Source organism: Rana temporaria, chromosome 4 (assembly GCF_905171775.1).
Source record: "Rana temporaria chromosome 4, aRanTem1.1, whole genome shotgun sequence".
NCBI lineage: Eukaryota > Metazoa > Chordata > Amphibia > Anura > Ranidae > Rana > Rana temporaria.
The window spans coordinates 10,725,815-10,752,340 of NC_053492.1; the positions used below are offsets into that span (position 1 = coordinate 10,725,815).

The window sequence follows — 26,526 nt, forward strand, 5'->3', positions numbered from 1 at the left end:
TTATATCATATTTATATGGATCTCTTCTTATATCATCTTTATATGATCTCTTCTATCGTCTTTATATGATCTCTTCTGATATAATCTTTATATGGGTCTCTTCTTATATCGTCTTTATATGATCTCTTCTTATATCATCTTTATATGGATCTCTTCTTATATCGTCTTTATATGATCTCTTCTTATATCATCTTTATATGGATCTCTTCTTATATCGTCTTTATATGATCTCTTCTTATATCATCTTTATATGGGTCTCTTCTTATATCGTCTTTATATGGGTCTCTTCTTATATCATCTTTATATGGGTCTCTTCTTATATCATCTTTATATGGATCTCTTCTTATATCATCTTTATATGATCTCTTCTTATATCATCTTTATATGGGTCTCTTCTTATATCATCTTTATATGGGTCTCTTCTTATATCATCTTTATATGGATCTCTTCTTATATCGTCTTTATATGATCTCTTCTTATATCATCTTTATATGGGTCTCTTCTTATATCGTCTTTATATGGGTCTCTTCTTATATCATCTTTATATGGGTCTCTTCTTATATCATCTTTATATGATCTCTTCATATATCATCTTTATATGGATCTCTTCTTATATCGTCTTTATATGATCTCCTCTTATATCGTCTTTATATGGGTCTCTTCTTATATCATCTTTATATGGGTCTCTTCTTATATCATCTTTATATGGATCTCTTCTTATATCGTCTTTATATGGATCTCTTCTTATATCGTCTTTATATGGATCTCTTCTTATATTGTCTTTATATGATCTCTTCTTATATCATCTTTATATGGGTCTCTTCTTATATCATCTTTATATGATCTCTTCTTATATCGTCTTTATATGGATCTCTTCTTATATCGTCTTTATATGGATCTCTTCTTATATTGTCTTTATATGATCTCTTCTTATATCATCTTTATATGATCTCTTCTTATATCATCTTTATATGGGTCTCTTCTTATATCATCTTTATATGATCTCTTCTTATATCATCTTTATATGATCTCTTCTTATATCATCTTTATATGGGTCTCTTCTTATATCATCTTTATATGGGTCTCTTCTTATATCGTCTTTATATGATCTCTTCTTATTTCGTCTTTATATGGATCTCTTCTTATATCGTCTTTATATGGATCTCTTCTTATATCGTCTTTATATGATCTCTTCTTATATCATCTTTATATGATCTCTTCTTATATCATCTTTATATGATCTCTTCTTATATCGTCTTTATATGATCTCTTCTTATATCATCTTTATACGGGTCTCTTCTTATATAATTTTTATATGATGTCTAGAGGTCGACCGATATATCGGCCGATATTTCACCTTTTTGAAGATATCGGCATCAGCCGATTATTATCAAAAATAGGCCGATTATCTGTCCGCCTGCTCGCTCGATCACCCGCTGCTGACTTTTTTTTCTATTTTTAGTTTAGGAAGTCGGCAGCCGGTAACAGCCAATCGGCGGCCGCCGCTGCCGACATCCTCCACTGTAAAAAAAATGTCCCCTGACGTGCTGCGCACCATTGCCTCTGCCTACAAACCCCAGAATGCAGCGCGGGCCGGTAACTGCCGGCCCGCGCTGCATTCTGGGGTTTGTAGGTAGAGGCAGGGCACGCACCACGTCAGGGGATGTTTTTTTCAGAGTGGAGGATGTCGGTAGCGGCGGCCGCCGATTGGCTGTTACCGGCCCGCTCTGCATTCTGGAGATTGTAGGCAGAGGCGGGGCAGCACGTCAGGGCCAGGGACAAATGGAACTTTATTGTGCTGGGCTAGGAGATGGAACGGAGCCTGAAGCGCTCTGCTGGTGGGCATTGATTAGGTGGCAATGAACATTGGGCTGTACTGGTGGGCACTGATGTGATATGCACTGGTGGGCACTGATGTGATATGCACTGGTGGGCACTGATGTGATATGCACTGGTGGGCACTGATGTGATATGCACTGGTGGGCACTGATGTGATATGCACTGGTGGGCACTGATGTGATATGCACTGGTTGGCACTGATGTGATATGCACTGGTGAGGTGGCACTGATGTGATATGCACTGGTGGGCACTGATGTGGAACTTATGGATACTGATAGGCTGCACCCCACCTCTCCAACCTAAACAATTATCTCCTCCCCACCTCTCCACCCTAGGTTTTTTGAGATGAAGGAAAAAAATAAATAAAAAAAAAAATCGGCCTAAAATATCGGCCGCAAAAATCGGCAACACATATCGGCCATCCCGATTTCCAAATATCGGCATCGGCCAGAGAAAAACACATATCGGTCGACCTCTTATGATCTCTTCTTTTATCATCTTTATATGGATCTCTTCTTATATCATCTTTATATGGGTCTCTTCTTATATCATATTTACATTTACTGCATTTACAAAATCACTTGATCTACAGATTGTTTGTTAAATCTTTCTTAACACCTCGGATTACTCTGCACATTGCTAATTTGTTTGCCAATATTCATCCTTCATTTAATACCACTGCATATTGCTCGCCGCTGCATTTACAAAATCACTGGATTCACAGATTGTTAGTTGATCTTTGTTACCACTGCTGATTGTTCAGTACTTTGCTAATTGTTTGCCAATAATTATCCTTCATTTTAACCACTGCAGATTACTTGGCACAGTATTTACATTTACGATATTTAAAAAAAATCACTGGATTCTCGAATTGTTGGTTAATCTTTGCTACCACAGTTGATTACTCGGCACATTGCTAATTATTGGAACACACTAGTATTTTCTAGCATGGTACAGTTCATTTATGCCTCTCTGCACAGTTAGTTCTTGCTTCCTTGCACCAGTATGCTCCCCGGTGCTGTCCAGCCACAGCCCCTCATCATGTTTCTCCCTGATATGTTCCCATACATTCCCACTGTGTTCCCGGCTGCCTTGTGTACCCAGAGCCCCGGTGCTGCAAGGAACTCTGCATGCTTTCAGTGTCCTCTGTATCCTGCCAGGACCTGTGTGATTGCCTGACAGCCACTTGTTGCTACACCCGTGTAACTCCTTGTCCCCATCCTGCCCCAGCGATCACAAGGATCCTTGCCTGCAACCTGCTTCTCGTGACCTTCTGTGCACCTCCACCCATCCCCGGGGGCTTCTGTATGTTTGGGCACTTCTGCCTGCTTAGACTGTGTTACCCACTGACTGGTGAGGTCTGTGGCCCAGCGCTGCCAAGAACTCTCTCTCCAGCACATTTAGACAGTTCCCAGTAGCTGCCTACTCAGGTGGGCCAGGACCGCAACCTGGACACCGCCTGCAACACAACATCTCCACCTCTAGTGAAGACCAGGTTATAACCTAGACCCGGCCTGCTTAGATTGCATAACCTACAGACTGGTGAGTCCTGAATCTTTCAAGGACTTTCTCCAACACACTTACTTTTAGTTTACAGGAGCTGCCTACTTGGGCGAGCCAGAGGACCACAACCTTCTGCAACATAACATCTCCATCTCTAGGAGGTCTGGTGAAGACCATTTTGTACCTTAGTCCCTTCCTGCTTAGACTGCCTTACCCGCTAACTGGTGAATCCTGCATCCCAGCGCTGCCAAGGACTTTCTCCAACACACCTACTTTTAGTTCAAAGTAGCTGCCTACTCAGGTGAGCCAGAGGACCACAACCTGGATATCTTCTGCAATATAACATCCTTATCTCTAGATATGGTGAAGACCAGGTTGCATCTTAGTCACTGCCTGCTTAGACTGTCTTACCAGCTGACTGGTGAGTCATGTATCCAGGCACTGCCAAGGGCTCTCTCTGGCACACCTACTCTTAGATCCCAGTAGCTGCCTACCTAGGTGAGCTAGAGGACTGCTCCATCTCTAGGAGGCCCGGTGAAGACAAGGCGGTACCTTAGACCAGTGGTTCTCAACCCTGTCCTCAAGTACCCCCAACAGGCCATGTTTGCAGGTTTTCCTTTATCTTGCACAGGTGCTTTAAATCAGAGTCAATGGCTTGGTATTTTGAACAGCTATTTTATCTAAGAGAAATTCCGAAAACCTGGCCTGTTAGGGGTACTTGAGGACAGGGTTAAGAACCACTGCCTTAGACCATGCTCCTTCAGTGCCACGGATTAAAAAAAAAATACTGACAATTTTGAAAAAAAAACAATATTTTTTACTAGGGCTGTTACTGATTACAATTTTCGTGTTCGATTAATCGATTAATTATAACGCACATACAGATTTAACTACTTTTAGCTGATCTCCTTGCATTGCAACTCTGCATTAGTCAGTGGTAAATGTGGTATACACTATATACCAGGGGTTGACAAATTTGCTTGGAATCTAGGAGCCAGCTAAAAAAGTTAGGAGCCACAAAACGCGCCCCGTCCCGACGAGCTTGCGCGCAGAAGCGAACACATACGTGAGCAGCGCCTGCATATGTAAACGGTGTTCAAACCACACATGTGAGGTATCACCGCGATTGGTAGAACGAGAGCAATAATTCTAGCCCTAGACCTCCTCTGTAACTCAAAACATGCAACCTGTAGATTTTTTTAAACGTCGCTTGTAAGACCGCTGCGCAAATACGGCGTGACAGAAAGTATTGCAATGATCGCCATTTTATTCTCTAGGGTGTTAGGATACAAAATATATATAATGTTTGGGGGTTCTAATTAGAGGGAAGAAGATGGCAGTGAAAAATTACATTAGAATTGCTGTTTAAAGCGGATGTGCCATGGGAACAAAATATTAAAAGCCAGCAGCTACAAATACTGCAGCTGCTGACTTTTAATATTAGGACACTTACCTGTCCTGGAGTCCAGCGCCGATCGCAGCAGAGCACGAGCGATCGCTCGTCACTCTGCTGCTCCCCCCGCCATCCACGCTGAGGGAACCAGGAAGTGAAGCGCTGCGGCTTCACTGCCCGGTTCCCTACGGCGCATGCGCGAGACGCGCTGCGCCCGCCGATTGGCTCACACGCTGTGTGCTGGGAGCCGAGTGTTCCCAGCACACAACGGGCGACAGACGGGATGTGACGGAATGCCCGTCTTTTGCCCGTAGCGTGTGGCCGGAAGTGGGTGCAAATACCTGTCTTTAGACAGGTGTCTGCACCCCCCTCCCCCCTGAAAGGTGTCAAATGTGACACCGGAGGGGGGGAGGGTTCCGATCAGCGGGACTCCACTTTAGGGTGGAGAACCGCTTTAACTTGTAATGCTTAACTTGTAATACCAACGGCCACCACCAGATGGCGCCAGCTTACACATCTGGTGGTAATAACTTGTAATACCAACGGCTCACCACCAGATGGCCCCAGCCCCCCTTCCAAGCCAAGTCGCCAGGACCCTATTTCTAGTCACCATGGCGACCTGGCGCCCGGGATTTGTCGAGCCCTGCTATATACAATCACCCGACACTAGTTAGTTTCCACAATCCATGACTTAACTGCACAGTTCACACAAATACGTTTTAAATTCAAACTCTAGCACTGACGTAAGTAATTTTTTCTTATTAAACTTTAAGAAAAACGTAGAAAGTTAATTTAACTTTAATTATAAAACGTATCTAGTATATTTACTGTCAGTCACTTTATAGTAGGCAAGTAGGCATCACTTTAGCCAGTCACACAGACATACCAGATTGTTTACATTTTCTGGAAGCAGACATGATCGCATTTTATTGACAATTTACCCTGAAGAGCTGAACAGTCTTTCGCACGGAACAGATGTTGTCGATACACAAAGAATTATCTGCATAAAACTGCTTAGGACAGGAAAACAATGGTTATTTTTGCCCCCTTCCCTTGATGGAGCCTGATGCATCCTCCTGCTCCACAGATGCAAAGGTACCTCAATCCAATGGGTGAAGTTTGCTCGCATCCAGCAGGGAAAAAGTCTCACTGTCCAGGCTGTCCGGTGACGTCAAGAATTTTGAGCGATCAAAAAAATTAAAGATTAATCGAGGAATTAATCTTTAATTTCCCCAGCCCTATTTTTTACTTTGTGCTATAAAGCATATACAATAAAAATGTCTTCATCAATTTAGATCAATATATATTCTGCTACATATTTTTGGTATAAAAAAATCCCAATACGCGTATATTGATTGGTTTGCGCAAAAGTTACAGCGTCTACAAACTATAGGATAGATTTATGGAGTTTTTATTTATTTTTTACTAGTACTGGTGGCGATCAGTGACTTATAGCGGGACTGCGATATTACGGTGGACTTTTTTTGGGGACCAGTGACACCAATACAGTGATTAGTGCAAAAAAATATGCACTGTCACAGTACTAATGGCACTGGCAGGGAAGGGGTTAACACCAGGGGCAATCAAAGGGTTAAACGTGTTCCTAGGGAGTGCTTACTAACTCTGGGGGAGGTGCTTTAGCAGAAACACAAGATCACTATCTTCCCTTGTCATAGAACGGTGATCTGCCTTGTTTACATAGACAGACTGCCGTTCTGCCTCTCTCGAGAACGATTGGAGGACATCCGCCGGACCCGCTGATTGTCTCCCGCTCTGTGCACCCCAGACCCAGAAGTGAAAAATCACATACCTGTACGTGATTTTGCACAGAGAAGGGGGCCTAATATGTACTGGGTTAGATTCAGGTAGGGCTGCGCACTCTTACGGAGGCGCAGCGTTCCGTTTTTACGCTACGCCTCCGTAAATTACTTGCGCTACGCTTCATTCACGAAGCAATAGCTCCGTAATTTGCGGGGGCGTTCCGTAAAAGTGGCCGGCGTAAGCGGGTGTAATTTAAATGATCCCGTAGGGGGCGTGGATCATTTAAATTAGGCGCGTTCCCGCGCCGAACGCATGCTCCGTCGGGAAACTTTCCCGGCGTGCATTGCGGTAAATGACGTCGCAAGGACGTCATTTGCTTCAACGTGAACGTAAATGGCGTCCATTGCCATTCACGATTCACTTACGCAAACAACGTCATTTTCAAAAATCGCAACGCGGGAACGACGGGTATACTTAGCATTGGCTGCGCCTGCTAATAGCATGAGCAGCCTTACGCAGAAACCGACGAACGCAAACGACGTAAAATTCGAACGCCGGGCGCGCGTACGTTTGTGAATCGGCGTGAGTATGCAATTTGCATACTCTACGCTGACCACTACGGGAACGCCCCCTAGCGGCCATCGTAAGAATGCAGCCTACGATACGACGGCATAAGAGCCTTATGCCAGTCATATCTTAGGCTGCAGTCGGCGTATCGAGCTTTCTGAATACAGAAACTCGATACGCCGGCGCTACTTAGCAATTACGCTGCGTATCTATGGATACGCAGGCGTAATTGCTACCTGAATCTACCCCACTGTATACGTTCGGCAAGCAGTTAAGGTGACATGTTGAGTATCATTTATTTGGGGCAACCTCATCTTTTAGATTTTACCAAACAAAATAGGTTATTTATTGTGTTTGTGTGTTTTAAAATTACCTTTATCGTATATTATTTACTGAAATGTTGCACTTAATAAACCATCCAGTTAATATTATGCACCATAAAGGAATTGGAAACACCACTATTTTATTCCCCAGCATCTCTGCTTTCAGAAAACGTATGTTTGTGGGCTTTTTTACATGTGTGCGTAAATCGCAAAATCGGCTTTGGCAATGAAAGGGTTAATGGGCTCCAGCCAACCCGATGAGCCGTCACGGCTCCACCCTTTTCACAAGAAACTGCTAAGTAATGATGGGCTCAAGCGTATTGGAATCAAACTGGCCAGGACGCCGTCACTGCACACCACCAATCATAGGCAGCGAGGCATTTCCCAACCCGCTGCGGCACAGCGACAGCTTCCTGGCGGGTACCATTCCGAATAGGCCTGAGCCCATCATTACTGCTAAGGTGAGACAGCTCAAAAATGAAGAGAAAGTTCAGTCCCCGTAAGTGGGGGAATGTTCTGACCCTGAGGGGATTTTTCTACATTTCCACACAATATGTGTGTATCATCATCTGCTGGAGATAAGACGTCACAGTGACTATGGAGGAAGAGGACGGACATGACGGGGTTACTGGGTGTAAATAGAAAATAAGATCTTATTACCTCCTCTGCTACAACTTCCAGCAATGTCTTCTCTCTACTTCCTCCCGACTCACTTCTCACCTGGAACTTCCTATTTATACATGACTTCACTTCCTGTCTGTACCTGACATCACTTCCTGTATGTACCTGACATCACTTCCTCTCTACTTTCCATAGAGATGTCTTGGAATATGTAAGATCACTACTTTGTGGAGCTCAGAGGAACTGCAGCCTCGAGAAAGTTTAGCATTTTGGATTTTGGCTACTCCCCCATCATTATTATTATACAGGATTTATATAGCGCCAACATTTTAAGCAGTACTTTACAATATAAAAGAGAGACAGTACATTTACAATGCAATAAAAATAAAATACAAGAGGGTTAAGAGGGCCCTGCTCATAAGAGCTTGCAGTCTTCATCCTGTAGATTCCAACTATGGGGCTTATTTTATCCCACTGACAGCAATGATGTGACTTATTTTATCCCACTGACACCAATGATGGGGCTTATTTTATCCCAATGACACCAACTATGGGTCTTTTTTCATCCCACTGACACCAACGATGGGACTTTTATTTTATCCCAGTGACACCAACAATAGGACTTATTTTATCCCACTGACACCAACAACGGGACTTATTTTATCCCACTGACACCAACAATGGGACTTATTTTATCCCAATGACACCAACTATGGGTCTTTTTTCATCCCACTAACACCAATGATAGGTCCTATTTGTCTCATAAACCAGTGGTCTCCAAACTGCAGCCCAGGGGCCAGATGTGGCCCTTTTCTTGCCTTTATCTGGCCCTTGGGGCACTGTTTTACCAACTGACACCAATGATGGGGCACTATTCCCCCTACAACACCATTAATGGGCCACTATTCTTCCATTGATATCAACACTGGGGCACATTAAAACCAATGTAGGGAACTGATGTCAGGGCATTTCTACGCCCACTGGCCACAGTCCGGCCCCCTAAAGCCCAAAGGAAAGTTTGGAGACCCCTGTCATAGACCATAACAATGGGTCTATTTCATCCCATGGACACCAACGATATGACTTACTTTATCTCAGTGACACCAACAATGGGTCTTATTTCATCCCACGGACACCAACGATGGGGCTTATTTCATCCCACTGATACGAATAATGGGGCTTATGTCATCCCACTGATACCAACAATGTTTTTTTTTCCATCCCACTAACAACAAAGATGGGGCCTATTTTATTCCACCAACACCAATGATGGGTCTTTGTCCCAGTGACACCAATGATGGGTCTTTGTCCCAGTGACACCAATGATGGGTCTTTGTCCCAGTGACACCAATGATGGGTCTTTGTCCCAGTGACACCAATGATGGGTCTTTGTCCCAGTGACACCAATGATGGGTCTTTGTCCCAGTGACACCAATGATGGGTCTTTGTCCCAGTGACACCAATGATGGGTCTTTGTCCCAGTAACACCAATGATGGGTCTTTGTCCCAGTAACACCAATGATGGGTCTTTGTCCCAGTGACACCAATGATGAGTCTTTGTCCCAGTAACACTAATGATGGGTCTTATTTCATCCCACTGACAAAGATGGGACTTAATTTATCTCACTGACAACAATGGTTGACCTTATTTTAGCCCAATGTCAGCAGTGATGTGGAGTATTTTATCTAATTGACACCAATGATGGGACTTCTTTTATTTCATTGATTTGAAAATGGGGCTTATTGTTATCCCATTGACCTTACGGTCTGTAGACACCAATAGGGACTTAAAGCGCAGGTTCCACCAAAAAATTTTTTTTTCAAAAGCCAACGGCTACAAATACTGCAGCTGCTGACTTTTAAAATATGGACACTTACCTGTCCAGCACGCCAGCGATGCTGTCAGCTGAGGACGAGAAATCGATTGTCCCTCGGCTGCACCTGCCGCCAATCTTCGGTTAGGGAATCGGGAAGTGAAGCGTTGCGGCTTCACTGCCCGGTTCCCTACTACGCATGCGCAAGTAGCACACCGAGCCGTCACTGGTCCCAGCTCTCTGCTGGGAACAGTGTGTTTCCCATAAGACAGTGGGGGCTGGAGGTGAATTTGGAAAGCTAATAGGCAAAGGATTGTAAAGGGGCATTAGTAGATGGGCACTGCAATAGGGGGCCATGTACAAATGGAAACAGGCACAAGCTATCTCATTCAGCTGTCATGGCCAGGTCCAGTTAACCCAACCATTCTGTCAAACCCAGGGTAAGCTAGCCTGTCCAAATCTAGCTAACCAACCCAGTGTGCAGGCCCAGGCCAAGCTAGCCCACTCAGCTGTTAAGTAAGATTTTGCTATCAGTATCAGAAGTCACACACACAGGAATCAGGTAAATGCTGTAGACCAAGCAGCAATCAGTCAGCGCTGATGCTCCATTTAAATAGGCAGTCTGGCGCAAGTCCTGGTGTGCACATGCGCATTCTTAGTCGTGCCTGTGGCTGTTCTGCACATTCTTTGTTGGCGCCTGCGCACAGGTATGTGTCTGAAGACAGCAGCTGTACTCCACAGATGTCTCTCCTGACACCCAGTGTTAGACTACCTAGATACCCTGCTTTTACAAAAGATGTATGTAGGCAGGCACACTCTACTTTCTCCACTGTAGGTGGCACTCTTCTGCAGCAGTACAGCAGCTGGAGAGGAAGTCGAGTCAAGAGGAACACAGTCCCTCTACAGTTTTCCTGGGTCACTGGGGAAGCACCCAATTGGATGCTCCAGCCCCATGTGACTCAGGCAGCCATTCTTGGGTCAGGCAGAGCCTATTTAAAGAGGCCCTGCCTGACCCAAAAGAGGGGCTTCTTCAAAAAAAAAGTCAGCAGCTACAAATACTGTAGCTGCTGACTTGTAATATAAGGGCACACACCTGTCCAGGGATCCAGTGATGCCCTCACCCCAACTGATTCTTCAATCGGCTTCAGGTGCAGACGCTGGCATCTCTAGTAAGGGAAACAGGAAGTGAAGCCTTGTGGCTTCACAGCTTGTTTCCTAATGTACCTTGGCAATGCTCCCATAGTCTTTATGGACCAGTGATGTATCCCAGAATAATGTGAGGAAAGGAGGGGGGAAAACATCTGGCTCAGATCTGAGCTGGAAGTGGATACCTGTCAAAACAAGGTAACTGCTTTGCCCTCATCCCCAAAAAGTGCAAAATTTAGCAGTGGAGGGGTGGGTTCAAACAAACAGAGCATCTCCTTTTTGGTGGAGCTTTGCTTTATGGCACTGGCCCCCAGGTATGGCACGCATTTTGCGAGTGGGTAGAGTAGGGGAAGTTCCCCTGTCTTTTAGGGACAGTACTAGCATTATGAAAGAGATTCCTGATGAAAAGGGAAAGTGTAGGGTTGCATCTCTTCTGGACACCTTCCCAATTGTTCACTAGACTAGAGGCCGTATTCTACCCCTCTCAACAGATGCTGTCAGTCCGGCTGGAATTTGCTTCTTCCATGTGGCTGGAAACTGTGAGTGCACCTGGCTGGGTGGCCTTTCCACTGGGTTCGTTGTAAAATGTTACTGTCATAGGCATGTGCACAGGGTGTGCCTGGGCACACCCTAATCACCCCGTGCGGTGCTGATACCCCCTGCCCCCCCACCAGAGAGCCTGCCTGCACAGAAAAAAGGAAAGTAGACGAACAGAACCTTTCATGGCACAGACTTATGATTCGGACCTCGAGCGGAAGAACATTTTAGTGGCCGGACCGCATTGAATTTTCATTCAGTACCCCTGGTTTAGACAAATGTGGGATGGAGACTAGTTACATAAGCTCTTTTAGAGCTTTATAGTTTATATATAGAACAATTTAGACAGTTTGCCATCCTGAACATGATGCTGAGTGTAATTAATGTATTTGTTGTATTACTATCAATGGTAAATAGACATGTGGGGTTCATTTCATTCCGAATTGAAATTCGGACAAGTTTTCTGTTATTCAGAAATTCCGATGTATCCAAATTACAATAGTAAAGGATTTAAACAAATCTGAAATAACAAAACAAAGGGGCAGATCCACAGAGCGAGTACGCCGGTGTATCTACTGATACGCCGGCGTACTTTCAAATTACCCGCGTCGTATCTTTGGTTTGAATCCTCAAACCAAGATACAACGGCATCTGGGTTAGATCCGACAGGTGTACGTCCTCGTACGCCTTCGGATCTAAAATGCAATACTTCGGCGTCCGCTGGGTGGCGTTCACGTCGTTTTCTGCGTCGGGTATGTAAATTAGCTATTTCTGACGATCCACAAACATACGCGCGGCAATCGCATTCTCTTACGTCGTCTCTAGTCTGCTTTTTCCGGCGTATAGTTAAAGCTGATTTTTTGCGGCGTATAGTTAGACTTGCCATGTTAAGTATGGCCGTCGTTCCCGCGTCGACATTTGAATTTTTTTTATTTTTTGCGTAAGTCGTCCGTGAATCGGGATGGACGTAATTCACGTCTATGTTTACAAAAATGATGTCATTGCGACGTCATTTAGCGCAATGCACGGCGGGAAATTTAGAAACGTAGCATGCGCAGTTCATTCGGCGCGGGGACGCGCTTCATTTAAATAAAACACGCCCCCTAATCGCCGATTTGAATTCCGCCGCCAGAGATACACTACGCCGCCGTAACTTACGGCGCAAATTCTTTCTGGATTCGATGCAACAAAAAGTAAGTTACAGTGGCGTAGCGTATCTCTCATACGCTGCGCCGGTGCAGATCTCTGTGAATCTGCCCCAGAATGTTTATTTCAAATTCGAATAATTTTCTAATTGGATTTTCGAAGAGAATAAAATAGAAAATAATGTAAGACAGTAAAATAGAACTGAATACAAAATAAAAGAATAGAAAAAAGAAGAAATTAAAGGGATAAAATATAAATAGAGTAAAACAGAACAAAATAAAAGTGCAAGTCTCTCTCCACCACCCCTGAAGACAACCGTAGTCTCCTTCACATCTTTTTTTTACATGTCTTCCCTGAAGATTGTGTTGTACAATGTCCATGGCCTAAGCTCCCCATCTAAATGCAGTAACCTGTAGCTTGAGATGAAAAGACTTATTACAGTACACACATTTCCGTACTGACTCGTTCCCTCGCCTTCCCACGCATCTACTGTATATAGTCAATGGTACCTTAGCAACTCGCCCCGACCAAATTCAGGTGGCGTGGCGATTTTGCACAGCTCCCTTTTCTTTTTTAACCACTTAAGGACTGAGCCATCTTTAAGATCTGTTTGCAAATTATGATCCGTTGTTTTTTTTTAAAAGAAAATGACTTAATACCCCCAAACATTATGGCCCGGATTCACAGAGAGCAGGCGCCGTAGCGCAAATAATATACGCTACACCGACGCAGCGCAGAGAGGCAAGCACAGAATTCACAAAGCACTTGCTCCCAAAACTGCGCTGGGTTTCCTAGGCGTAAGCTGGCGTAGGTGAAAGTGGGCGTGAGCCATGCAAATGAGGCGTGACCCCATGCAAATGATGGGTTGAGCGCCAGAAAGGTACTAAAAACAAACTGCGCATTCACCGGGACGTGGACACATCCCCGTGCACATGCTCACAAACACGTCGGAACAACTGCCTATGCTACGCCGGATCACTGTGTACGCCGTTAACGTGACCTACGCCTAGCCAGACCCACATCCAACGTAAATTATGCCGGCTTGGGTTCCCTGGTGCAGCCCTTTGCATGGATGCTGCGGAGTTACACCTCCTTTATGGGGCATAAAGCTGGACGTATGACTTTACGCGCACTGCGTCGGGCGCACGTACGTTTGTGAATCGCCGGATTTGCCTCATTTGCATATTTGAATGGCTGATCAATGGGAGCGTAAATGTGCGACCACCCTACGCCGGCGTAAGTAAGTTACGTCGGCAGGCTGAAGCCTTTTTTTAGGCACATCTCTGTTTGTGGGTCAGGCGCACAGATACGACGGCGCACATTTATACTTACATCGGCGTATCTTGAGATACGTCGGCGCAAGTGCTTTGTGAATCCGGGCCTATATATTTATTTTTTTTCAGACACCCTAGAGCAGTGTTCATCAACCCTGTCATCAGGACCCACTAGGCCAGGTTTTATGTATTACCTTGGGGAGATGCAGACTAGAATACTGCAATCACTGAGCAGCAAATATCACCTATGATGTATTTTAGTTATATTGCAAACCTGGCCTGTTAGTGGGCCCTGAGGACAGGGTTGATGACCACTGCCCTAGAAAATAAAATGGCGGTCTTTGCAATATTTTATGTCACACCGTATTTGCGCAGCGGTCTTACAAGCGCATTTTTTGGGGAAACAATGAAACAATAAGACAACAGTAAATTTTGGCTAATTTTGTGAAAGATAAAGTTACGCAGAGTAAATTGATACCCAACATGTCACGCTTCAAAATTGAGCCTGCTCGTGAAATGGCGACAAACATTGACCCGCAGCAGAGACTACTTTCGTTTAAAAAGAACACTGCCCGCCGTATCAGTAAATACTGGGGTTATGGCAGCTATCTGCTGCCATAATCCCAGTATTCTACATCAAAGTACCGATGTACAGCTACATAGTTTTGCGGTAAGTGGTTACAATCCTGCTTATAATCCATATCAGGCCCTCACCTACCCTGTTTCCCCGAAAATAAAACCTACCCCTAAAATAAGACCTAGCGTACTTTTCCAGGAGGACTGCAATTTAAGCCCTACCCCGAAAATAAGCCCTAGTTTAAAATCCTATAACCCACTCTATTGCAGTAGTACACAATGTACAATGTGTGTGTTTCTGTAACAGAAATGCAGGGAAGAGAGCTCCGGCAGGTCACAAAAGCGCAGAGCGGTGCTATAATGAAGGTATTTGGCACAATTATTTTACAGAAATACACACATTGTACATTATATACTACAGTAATAGAGTGGATTACAAGATTTTACAAGCATTTTAACTAAGTTCACACTGGGGATTCCTAACAGGCAGGTCGAGAGAGGGGAAGAGAAGACAGCACATTACATGGTAAGACCTACCCCAAAAATAAGCCCTACTGTGTCTTTTGTTGCCAAAATTAATACAAGACCCGGGCTTATTTTCGGGGAAACACGGTAGGATAAGCATCTGGTATGGATGAAGGGAATACCCTTTGTTTACAAAAATAGGAAAGCTGACCAGGAAATGTCATTTAGCAGCCAGAAATGTAAATGCTTTTCTTTTCTTTGTAATTGTCACTTTTCTTGTTTACATCATACACACGCCACTACACGGGCAGATTTAAGGCATCTCCCAAGCTAATTTAAAGGAATTATGCATTTTTAACATTTGACTTTAAGTATTATTACAAGAACTGGGCTCAGATCAACATTCAGAGCTTATGCGCAAGTATAGTGAACCTCCCGTGAATAGTAAAATATTTCCCTCTTGCTTCTACCCGATGAAAGCTCTCTAATGTCTAATAAAGTCTGGTTTCTGTAAAAAATAAAAAATTTCCTACACTCAGGACAGAAAAATTACTTCTTTCTTCTGTGAGATCTCTGATGCTTAAGAAATCTTGACTTCTGTGTAAAACCTTTTCCACATTCAGTGCAGGAATGTGACATCTCCCCCGTGTGCAATATCTGATGTGAAACAAGGTTTCTTTTCTGTAGAAAACATTTTCCACACTCAGGACAGGAGTACGACTTTTCCCCAGTGTGAGATCTCCGATGTTTACGCAGGTTTGATTTGTCCAAAAAACATTTCCCACATACAGGGCAAAAATATGGCTTCTTCCCTGTGTGAGATCTCTGATGTATAACAAGATCTGATTTCTGTAAAAAACATTTGCCACACTCAGGGCAGGAATTTCGTTTCTCCCCTGTGTGAGATCTCTGATGTTTATGAAGATTTAATTCCTGTGTAAAACATTTCCCACATTCAGAACATGAATATGGCTTCTCCCCTGTGTGAGATCTCTGATGTTTAACAAGTTTTGATTTTGATGCAAAACATTTCCCACATTCAGGGCAAGAATGTGGTTTCTTACCTGTGTGAGATCTGCAATGTACGAAAAGTTCTGATTTATCAGGAAAACATTTCCCGCACTCAGGGCAAGAATTTGGCTTCTCCCTAGCTTGCAATCGCTGATGCCTACAAAGGCCTGATTTCTGTGAGGAACATTTTCTGCACTCAGGACAGGAATATGGCTTTACTCCAGTGTGAGATCTCTTATGTTGAACAAAGGTTGATTTAACTGAAAAACAATCCCCGCACTCAGGGCAAAAATACAGCTTTTGGCCTGTGTGCAATCTCTGATGTGAAACAAGGTCTGATTTATGCAAATAACCTTTCCCGCACTGAGGGCAGAAATATGGCTTCTCCCCTGTGTGAGATCTCTGATGTCTAACTAGTTTTGATTTAGTTTTAAAACATTTGCCACATTCAGGGCAGGAATGCGGCTTCTCCCCCGTGTGAGATCTCTGATGTTTAACAAGTTTTAATTTTTTTGCAAAACATTTCCCACATTCAGGGCAGGAATACGGCTTCTCCCCAGTGTGAGATCTCTGATGTATAACAAGTTTTGATTTTGTTGTAAAACATTTCCCACATTCAGGGCAGCAATGCGGCTTTTCCCCCGTGTGAGATCTCTGATGCCCAACAAGTTTTAATTTTGTAGTAAACCATTTCCCACATTCAGGGCAGGAATACGGCTTCTCCCCTGTGTGAAATCTTTGATGTCTAACAAGTTTTGACTTAGTTGTAAAACATTTCCCACACTCAGGGCAGGAATACGGCTTCTCCCCTGTGTGAAATCTTTGATGTCTAGCAAGTTTTGATTTTGTTGTAAAACATTTCTTACATTTAGGGCAGGAATGTGGCATCTCACCCATGTGAGATCTCTGATGTACTGAAAGATTTAACTCAGAGCTAAAACTTTCCCCACATTCAGGACAGGAGAATTTCTCCTTCCCCTGAATTCCGGCACCATCCCTCACAGTACGAGGTTGCTCAGAGTCAGAGGGATTTGATGGTCTATCCACACTGTGAAGTTCCCCATCCATAGCTGAGCTCATTGTTGTTTCTCCTGCACAATCTCTTGTAACGTCCTCATCTTCCATTTCACAAACTGGAGATAAAGTAAGATCATCCTTTGAGGGTCTCTTGATGGCGTGTCCTGGAAAAATATAAATAGGTACAAGAAGGTTAGCTCTTTAGGTTAAGATTCCATCTGGATCGGGTAAGTGTGAGGCCTCGTACACACGACAGAGTTTCTCGGCAGAATTCGGCGAAAAACTCGGTCAGAGCCGGATTCTGCTGAGAAACTCTGTCGTCTGTACACTTTTGGCCCAATGGAGCCGCCGAGGAACTCGTCGAGAAAATAGAGAACATGTTCTCTATTTTCTCGTTGTTCTATGGGAGAAGGCGGCCCGCCGAGCTCCTCGGCGGCTTCATCCCTGTACTCGACGAGGAACTCGACGTGTTTGGCACGTCAAGTTCCTCGGCCGTGTGTACGGGGCCTGAGTGAGCAGATATTCTCTGTGGCTGTCCTAATTAGTTGCAAATTCCCCTCTTCGGGCCTTTGGTCCTCCTCCCAGATCACTTCTAAATTGAGAAAGCCTTGTTAGAAGAGCAGAAACCAATTAGGACTGGGGGCAGAGTCGGCCCTACCATGGGACCTGATGGGACCATGGTTCCAGGCGGCATTTAAGAGGGGCGGCAGAAGTTGTCAGGAGTAGACTACTCGGACTCCGTAGTAGCCGCCCAGAATCCTAGATCAGTAAGCAGGGGCAGAGCAGAGCGAATGCTGGTCGGCGTGCGCTGCCTCCTGCACTGGTTGCCAGAATAGCTTGCCGACTGGCGCCTAGCAACCAGTGACATCAGAGGACCTGGCCACCCCAGCATTCGGAGCCTCAGCCTCCGTGCCAAAAAGTCGCTCCGCCCACCTCCTTCATCTTCCAGCGTGACATCTGTCAGCCCGTGACAGTGTGAGCCAAGCCTGAGCCAGGGGTGGATCAGAGGGGGGGGGGGGATGCAGACCCCCCCCCCATCAGCCCTTGCTGACAGGCTCTGTAAAGGGAGAAACCCGCAGCTGCGGGGGATTTCCACCCCTCCTTCTCCACTTTGACCGAGCAGCTGGGAAACTAAGAAGAGAGGATTATGGGATGGATAGCCCATGATACTAGCAGGCCTAGGATGCAGCCCTGCAGCCCCCAACATGCCGAGCGGGAGAAGGAGAGAGGCAGACTGTGAGAACTTGAGAAGAGAAGAGGAACCATGAGGCTGTCGGGTGGAGGGAGCCTAGGCAAGGTAAGAACTTAACTGAGGGGGGGTGCAGGCTTCCATAGAGGTACAGGACTTTATCACTGGCTGCTCCCACTCTGTCCTCCCCCCCCACCTGGCTGCTCCCACTCTGTCCTCCCCCCACCTGGCTGCTCCCACTCTGTCCTCCCCCCCACCTGGCTGCTCCCACTCTGTCCTCCCCCCCACCTGGCTGCTCCCACTCTGTCCTCCCCCCCCCCACCTGGCTGCTCCCACTCTGTCCTCCCCCCCCCCCCACCTGGCTGCTCCCACTCTGTCCTCCCCCCCACCTGGCTGCTCCCACTCTGTCCTCCCCCCCACCTGACTGCTCCCACTCTTTCCTCCCCCCCCCACCTGGCTGCTCCCACTCTGTCCCCCCCCCACCTGGCTGCTCCCACTCTGTCCTCCCCCCCACCTGGCTGCTCCCACTCTGTCCTCCCCCCCACCTGGCTGCTCCCACTCTGTCCTCCCCCCCACCTGGCTGCTCCCACTCTGCCCCCCCCCCACATGGCTGCTCCCACTCTGTCCCCCCCCCCACATGGCTGCTCCCACTCTGCCCCCTACCACCTGGCTGCTCCCACTCTGTCCTCCCCCCCACCTGGCTGCTCCCACTCTGTCCTCCCCCCCACCTGACTGCTACCACTCTGTCCTCCCCCCCACCTGGCTACTCCCACTCTATCCTCCCCCCCCACCCGGCTGCTCCCACTCTGTCCTCCTCCCCCACCCGGCTGCTCCCACTCTGTCCTCCACTCCACTCGGCTGCTCCCACTCTGTCCTCCACTCCACCCGGCTGCTCCCACTCTGTCCTCCCCTCCACCCGGCTGCTCCCACTCTGTCCTCCCCTCCACTCCACCCGGCTACTCCCACTCTATCCTCCCCTCCACCCGGCTGCTCCCACTCTGTCCTCCCCTCCACTCCACCCGGCTGCTCCCACTCTGTCCTCCCCTCCACTCCACCCGGCTGCTCCCACTCTGTCCTCCCCTCCACTCCACCCGGCTGCTCCCACTCTGTCCTCCACTCCACCCGGCTGCTCCCACTCTGTCCTCCACTCCACTCCACCCGGCTGCTCCCACTCTGTCCTCCCCTCCACCCGGCTGCTCCCACTCTGTCCTCCCCTCCACCCGGCTGCTCCCACTCTGTCCTCCCCTCCACCCGGCTGCTCCCACTCTGTCCTCCCCTCCACTCCACCCGGCTGCTCCCACTCTGTCCTCCACTCCACCCGGCTGCTCCCACTCTGTCCTCCCCTCCACTCCACCCGGCTGCTCCCACTCTGTCCTCCCCTCCACTCCACCCGGCTGCTCCCACTCTGTCCTCCCCTCCACTCCACCCGGCTGCTCCCACTCTGTCCTCCACTCGACTCCACTCCACCCGGCTGCTCCCACTCTGTCCTCCACTCCACCCGGCTGCTCCCACTCTGTCCTCCACTCCACTCCACCCGGCTGCTCCCACTCTGTCCTCCACTCCACTCCACCCGGCTGCTCCCACTCTGACCTCCCCTCCACCCGGCTGCTCCCACTCTGTCCTCCCCTCCACCCGGCTGCTCCCACTCTGTCCTCCCCTCCACCCGGCTGCTCCCACTCTGTCCTCCCCTCCACTCGGCTGCTCCCACTCTGTCCTCCCCTCCACTCCACCCGGCTGCTCCCACTCTGTCCTCCCCTCCACTCCACCCGGCTGCTCCCACTCTGTCCTCCCCTCCACTCCACCCGGCTGCTCCCACTCTGTCCTCCCCTCCACTCCACCCGGCTGCTCCCACTCTGTCCTCCACTCCACCCGGCTGCTCCCACTCTGTCCTCCCCTCCACCCGGCTGCTCCCACTCTGTCCTCCACTCCAGTCCACCCGGCTGCTCCCACTCTGTCCTCCACTCCACTCCACCCGGCTGCTCCCACTCTGACCTCCCCTCCACCCGGCTGCTCCCACTCTGTCCTCCCCTCCACCCGGCTGCTCCCACTCTGTCCTCCCCTCCACCCGGCTGCTCCCACTCTGTCCTCCCCTCCACTCGGCTGCTCCCACTCTGTCCTCCCCTCCACTCCACCCGGCTGCTCCCACTCTGTCCTCCCCTCCACTCCACCCGGCTGCTCCCACTCTGTCCTCCCCTCCACTCCACCCGGCTGCTCCCACTCTGTCCTCCCCTCCACTCCACCCGGCTGCTCCCACTCTGTCCTCCACTCCACCCGGCTGCTCCCACTCTGTCCTCCCCTCCACCCGGCTGCTCCCACTCTGTCCTCCCCTCCACCCGGCTGCTCCCACTCTGTCCTCCCCTCCACCCGGCTGCTCCCACTCTGTCCTCCCCTCCACCCGGCTGCTCCCACTCTGTCCTCCCCTCCACCCGGCTGCTCCCACTCTGTCCTCCCCTCCACCCGGCTGCTCCCACTCTGTCCTCCCCTCCACCCGGCTGCTCCCACTCTGTCCTCCCCTCCACCCGGCTGCTCCCACTCTGTCCTCCCCTCCACCCGGCTGCTCCCACTCTGTCCTCCCCTCCACCCGGCTGCTCCCACTCTGTCCTCCCCTCCACCCGGCTGCTCCCACTCTGTCCTCCCCTCCACCCGGCTGCTCCCACTCTGTCCTCCCCTCCACCCGGCTGCTCCCACTCTGTCCTCCCCTTCACCCGGCTGCTCCCACTCTGACCTCCCCTCCACCCGGCTGCTCCCACTCTGTCCTCCCCTCCACCCGGCTGCTCCCACTCTGTCCTCCCCTCCACCCGGCTGCTCCCACTCTACCCGGCTGCTCCCACTCTGTCCTCCCCTCCACCCGGCTGCTCCCACTCTGTCCTCCCCTCCACCCGACTGCTCCCACTCTTTTTTTTTTGGGGGGGGGGGCAGCATTTCATTCTTGGTACCAGGCAGGACAATGTCTTGGGCCGGCACTGACTGGGGGGGGGGGGTGCATGCTCTTCACACAACCACTGGGTCATGTAATTCCTGATAAACAAGAGGTTCAAAATTTAGACTTGTAAAAGACAAGTGACAATATGACAGAAAAAAAGGGGAGGGGTGGCACACCTAAGTGTAGTATTAAAACATGGTATTTAATTCATAAAGATTAAGAAAGCTTACAGGATGTAAGGTAATTAACGCTTGTAAAAGAATGTCATCATCCTTGGGGGCTGCCACCATTTTGGAGGTCCATTAGAGAGTGTGGATGGCTGTTGGAGGAGGAGCTGGGACGCCTGGAACTATGCAAAGCGGCGTGAACCGCATGGGAGGAAATGACATCACAGGAAGAGGCGTGGACCCGGATCATGAGAAGGATGTAATGACTGTGCAGGCTACGCGTTCGGAGCACACAGCTCCTTCTACTGGCCTGCAGTACCGAGGAGGTTACCAGCTTAAATGCACATACTGTATGCGTGATTGTCCGCGGCCGTGGAACTACAATGGTCAGCGGACCCTGGACATCATTTAAACATATTAAAAACAATGCATATCACATGGAATGATAAAATATAGAACAGTAGACAGCCAAATTATCAAATTGAACAGCAGTGCGTCCATAAGGGGCGCACGGGTGCCACCCCCTCTCTCCTGCCACCCTTCTATCACCATAAACGGATTCATGCATTGCATGAATCTATCTATGGTCGCGGCTGCCACCCCCTATTCAGGTTCCTGGCCACTTTTCGGGGGGCCGGGAGCCTGAATCACAGTGGCGGGGTATTTTTTGAAGGACCTGATTAGAGCACCTGATTAGAGTCATATAGGCAGATTCAAGTAGACCTGCCTAAACTTGCGGCGGCGTAGCTTAGCCTGTTTAGGCTACGCCGCCGTAAGTTAGCTAGGCAAGTACATGATTCTCAATGTACTTGCCTGCTAATATACGGCGGCGTAGCCTAAAGTGGGCGGGCGTAAGGGCGCCAAATTCAAATGTGTTGGAGGGGGGCGTGTTTGATGGTAATGAGGCTTGACCTCACGTTTTTAACGTTTTTTTTAACTGCGCATGCGACGTAAATCCTGATTTGCGGACGACTTACGCAAACGACGTAAAAAATTTGAATCTCGCAGCGGGAATGGCGGCCATACTTTAACATTACACCTAATAGGTGGAATAACTTAAAGCGGGAGTTCACCCATTTATTAAATTTTTTTTTTTCTCCCCTTAGATTCCTGCTTGTTCGGTCTAGGGGAATCGGCTATTTGTATTAAAATATGAGCAGTACTTACCCGTTTTCGAGATGCATCTTCTTCCGTCGCTTCCGGGTATGGGTCTTCGGGAGCGGGCGTTCCTTCTTGATTGACAGTCTTCCGAGAGGCTTCCGACGGTCGCATCCATCGCGTCACTCGTAGCCGAAAGAAGCCGAACGTCGGTGCGGCTCTATACTGCGCCTGCGCACCGACGTTCGGCTTCTTTCGGAAAATCGTGACGCGATGGATGCGACCGTCGGAAGCCTCTCGGAAGACTGTCAATCAAAATAGGAACGCCCATTCCCGCAGCCCATACCCGGAAGCGACGGAGAGGATGCATCTCGTAAACGGGTAAGTACTGCACATATTTTAAAACAAATAGCCGATTCCCCTAGAGAAAACGAGCAGGAATCTAAGGCTAAAAAGTGCCCTCTAAGGGTGAACCCCCGCTTTAAGGCCTGCTAATGCCTTACGGAAACGGCGTAAATCGACTGCGGCGGCCGGGCGTACGTTCGTGAATTGGCGTATCAACTCATTTACATATTCTACGCCGACCGCAATGGAAACGCCACCTAGCGGCCATCCAAAATATTGCAATCTAAGATAGGACGGCGCAAGCCGTCGTATCTTAGATATGTTTAAGCGTATCTCTCTTTGAGCATACGCTTAAACATAAGTCGGCATAGATTCTGAGTTAGGTCGACTTATCTACTGATAAGTTGGCCTAACTCTACCTGAATCTACCTAATAGGCATCCAAAAAGGTGAACAGCGGGCGCCATGCTGGGCGCTCTCAGTTCACACAGCATTGTGTTAGGAAAGCGAATGAATATTTGCTTTCCTAACACTGAACCGCCTCTCAGGCAATCAGGTGCTTGGCTCTGCAACCCTTCACCTGATTGGCTGAAACGAAAGGCGCTGTGATTGGACGCCATCAGGGGTCCAATCATAGCAGAGGACGGGAGAAGACATTGAGGAGCGTGGAGGACACCGCCGCAACACGCTGCCCCACCGAGACAGGCAAGTGCTGGGAGGGCGGGGATGCACACTGGCAGCAATTGATGGGCACAGTAGCGGCAATTGATGGGTATTAATTTTCAGTTTTGTACATGACCCATTACCCACATTCTCTGGCCTCTCTAGTTAGTGCAGCTTTTTCAGAGGGTGTTATTTCCAAAGCTGAACTATCCTTCATCAAGAGAGGTTTTTATAGGATGCCATATTTCTACGATCTGCCCAAAGTCCACAAGAACCATCACAACCCACCAGGATGACCTATAGTGGAGAGCGTCACTAAGGGTTTTTCCATGTATGTTGACAAGTTCCTCCAACCTCTAGACCAGAACCTACCATCATATATCAGAGATGGTACACATCTTCTAGGAGATGTTCCAACCCTATGTTTGGAAGCCCACATACAGGTCACGTCCCTCTACACCTCTATACCCCATGAGGTAGATCTCAGGGCCTTAGAACACTTTTTAGCTGGGGGCCCCCTGGTCAACCCAGGACAGGCCCACTTCATTTTAGAGGCCACATAGTTCTGCCTCAAGTACAACTACTTTGAGTTTGACGGTAAATACTATCTACAGTCTAACGTCACAGCTATGGGGGCAAATTTTGAAATGGATTCTCCCACCTGAGCTGTGGATCTCTGCAGCTCCTCCAGAGTTACCATGGGCCTCTTGGCTGCTTCTCTGATGAATGCTCTCCTTGCCCGGCCTGTCAGTTTATGTGGACGGCCATGTCTTGGTAGGTATGCAGTTGTGCAATACTCTTTCCATTTTCAGATGATGGAATGAAAGGAGCTCTGTTCGAGGCCTGTTCTGAATGGAACCTGTCCTGTTAAACCGCTGTATGGTCTTGGCCACTGTGCTGCAGCTCAGTTTCAGGGTCTTGGCAATCATCTTATAGCCTAGGCCATCTTTATGAAGAGCAGCAATTTTTTTTTTCAGATCCTCAGAGAGTTCTTTGCCATGAGGTGCCATGTTGAACTTCCAGTGACCAATACGAGAGAGTGAGAGCGATAACACCAAATTTAACACACCTGCTCCCCATTCACACCTGGGACCTTGTAACAATAACGAGTTACATGACATCGGGGAGGGAAAATTGCTAATTTTGACCAATTTGGAAATTTTCACTTTTGTTACCAGCGGTTTAGAAATTAATGGCTGTGTGTTGAGTTATTTTGAGGGGATAGCAAATTGACACTGTTATACAAGCTGTACACTCACTACACAACATTGTAGCAAAGTGTAAATTCTTCAGTGTTGTCACATAAAAAGATAGAATAAAATATTTACAAAAATGTGAGGGGTGTACTTGTGAGCTACTGTATATGCAGCACTATTAAGCAGCACTAATGGGTATTAATATACAGCACTGATGGGTACTCATAGGCGGCACTGGAGGGAACTTATAGGCAGCACTTATCAGGAGGCACTGGCATCACTTATGGGCATTGATTGGCATCCCTGGTGGTCATCGGTGGGCATCTTGGGGGGGGGGCTGCACTTATAATCAATCAGTGCAGACCCCCCCCCATCAGGAGAGCAGCCGATCAGCCCTCCTCTATTCGCGATTGTCTATGCGAGTGGAGGAAAAGCCAATACATGGCTTTTTCTGTTTACACCGTGATCAGCTGTGATTGGACACAGCTGATCACGTGGTAAAGAGCCTCTTCAAATGGAGATGGCATGTATCAGACTGATACACTACTGATCACCGTGCTGAACGCCCCACAATCGTGGCTTATCCTGCTAGACGTCATATGACGCCCAGTCAGGATAACAGAACCATTTTCCGCCTGTCATTTTGCTATATGGTGGGCGGGAAGTGGTTAAAAGATCTAAATTGGAGTATCTTGGTTGATGTAGCTATTGTCAAGGACTCTTCCTGCATCTTGAAAGCATGAGAAGTTTCCTAAAATGTTCCGTGGGTCATGTATTTTTATACAATTTATAATTTTAATGCTATGACAAGACTATATTATGGCTCACCTGCGCTGATCTCTGTAAGAGTGCCCGCCTCTATCAATGTCGTCATTCCACCCTCCTCCATATATTGCTGATCATCCCTCAAATACGTCTCTTCTTCTTCAACCTCAACTTTCATGTCCATCAGACCTTCACCCTATACCAACAGAAAATAACATCTGTAAAACAGAAGTATTTATGATGTGAGATCACATAGAAAATATCATCTTGTAGAATCCACACATCGTCTCCACATGTCAGAGTGTTCAATCACTTTATGTTCCCGACCCTCAACTCCACCTACCTGATGAGGGTGAGGGATGGTGTGACCTTCCTGTGTGGAATTCCGGGGATACAGAGGAAGGGGGCCTCTCGGTGGTGGGTTCCCATCACTGAAACCATCTGTAGGAAACGCACACAATGACTGAATACATTGTTTCTATGTGTTTATCAGATGATGGGGGATCTAGGTGGACTCTGCGTACTTCTCTCTCCTTTACAATAATGTGCACCACCCTACAGTTTGGGCCCCAATGTTAGCTGGCAATACAGAGGATGGGGGATCTAGGTGGAGCCTCCGTACTGCTCTCTCCTTTACAATAAAGTCTCCTCTTACCCGGTGATGTGAGGGGCGGCTGATTGTCCATCATGACGTCCTTGTAGAGATCCTTGTGTCCTTCTAAATACTCCCACTCCTCCATGGAGAAATAGACAGTGACATCCTGACACCTTATAGGAACCTGACACACACAATGATACAGTCACCATCCAGACACATCCCTTGTCTGTTACTGGATAATGTCCCACAATTCCCAGCACCGCTCACCTCTCCTGTCAGCAGCTCCATCATCTTCTTGGTGACTTCTAGAATCTTCTCCATGTTGTGTCTCTCAGGGTTTAGGGAGTCACATGGAGGCACTGTGATGGTCATATGATCTCCAGACTTCATAAGAGGAAATCTCTGTATTGGAAAACCAATAGGAATGTCAGGTTAGAATCCCAGAATCCTCCTCACCTCTCCGGTCAGGCCTGTGTTTTATTAATAGAGATACAAGTGATGTCATGTGACCTCCCAGAATCCTCACCTCTCCAGTCAGCAGGTAGATGATCTCCAGTGTGAGTTTTAGGATCCTCTCAGTCATGTGACT

The 26,526-nt window shown here is 47.8% G+C and overlaps 1 protein-coding gene across 1 annotated transcript; it reads right to left on the reverse strand.

The window, feature by feature from the left end:
* Positions 1-610: 610 nt before the first annotated feature.
* Positions 611-26,028, reverse strand: LOC120935510 (zinc finger protein 205-like). The gene is made up of 5 exons (XM_040347560.1): positions 25,995-26,028; positions 25,683-25,780; positions 25,403-25,535; positions 16,560-17,158; positions 611-793 (listed from the first exon to the last, which is right to left on the reverse strand). The coding sequence occupies exons 1-5, from the start codon at positions 26,026-26,028 to the stop codon at positions 611-613; spliced, it is 1,047 nt and encodes a 348-aa protein (XP_040203494.1).
* Between the last annotated feature and the right edge of the window lie 498 nt (positions 26,029-26,526).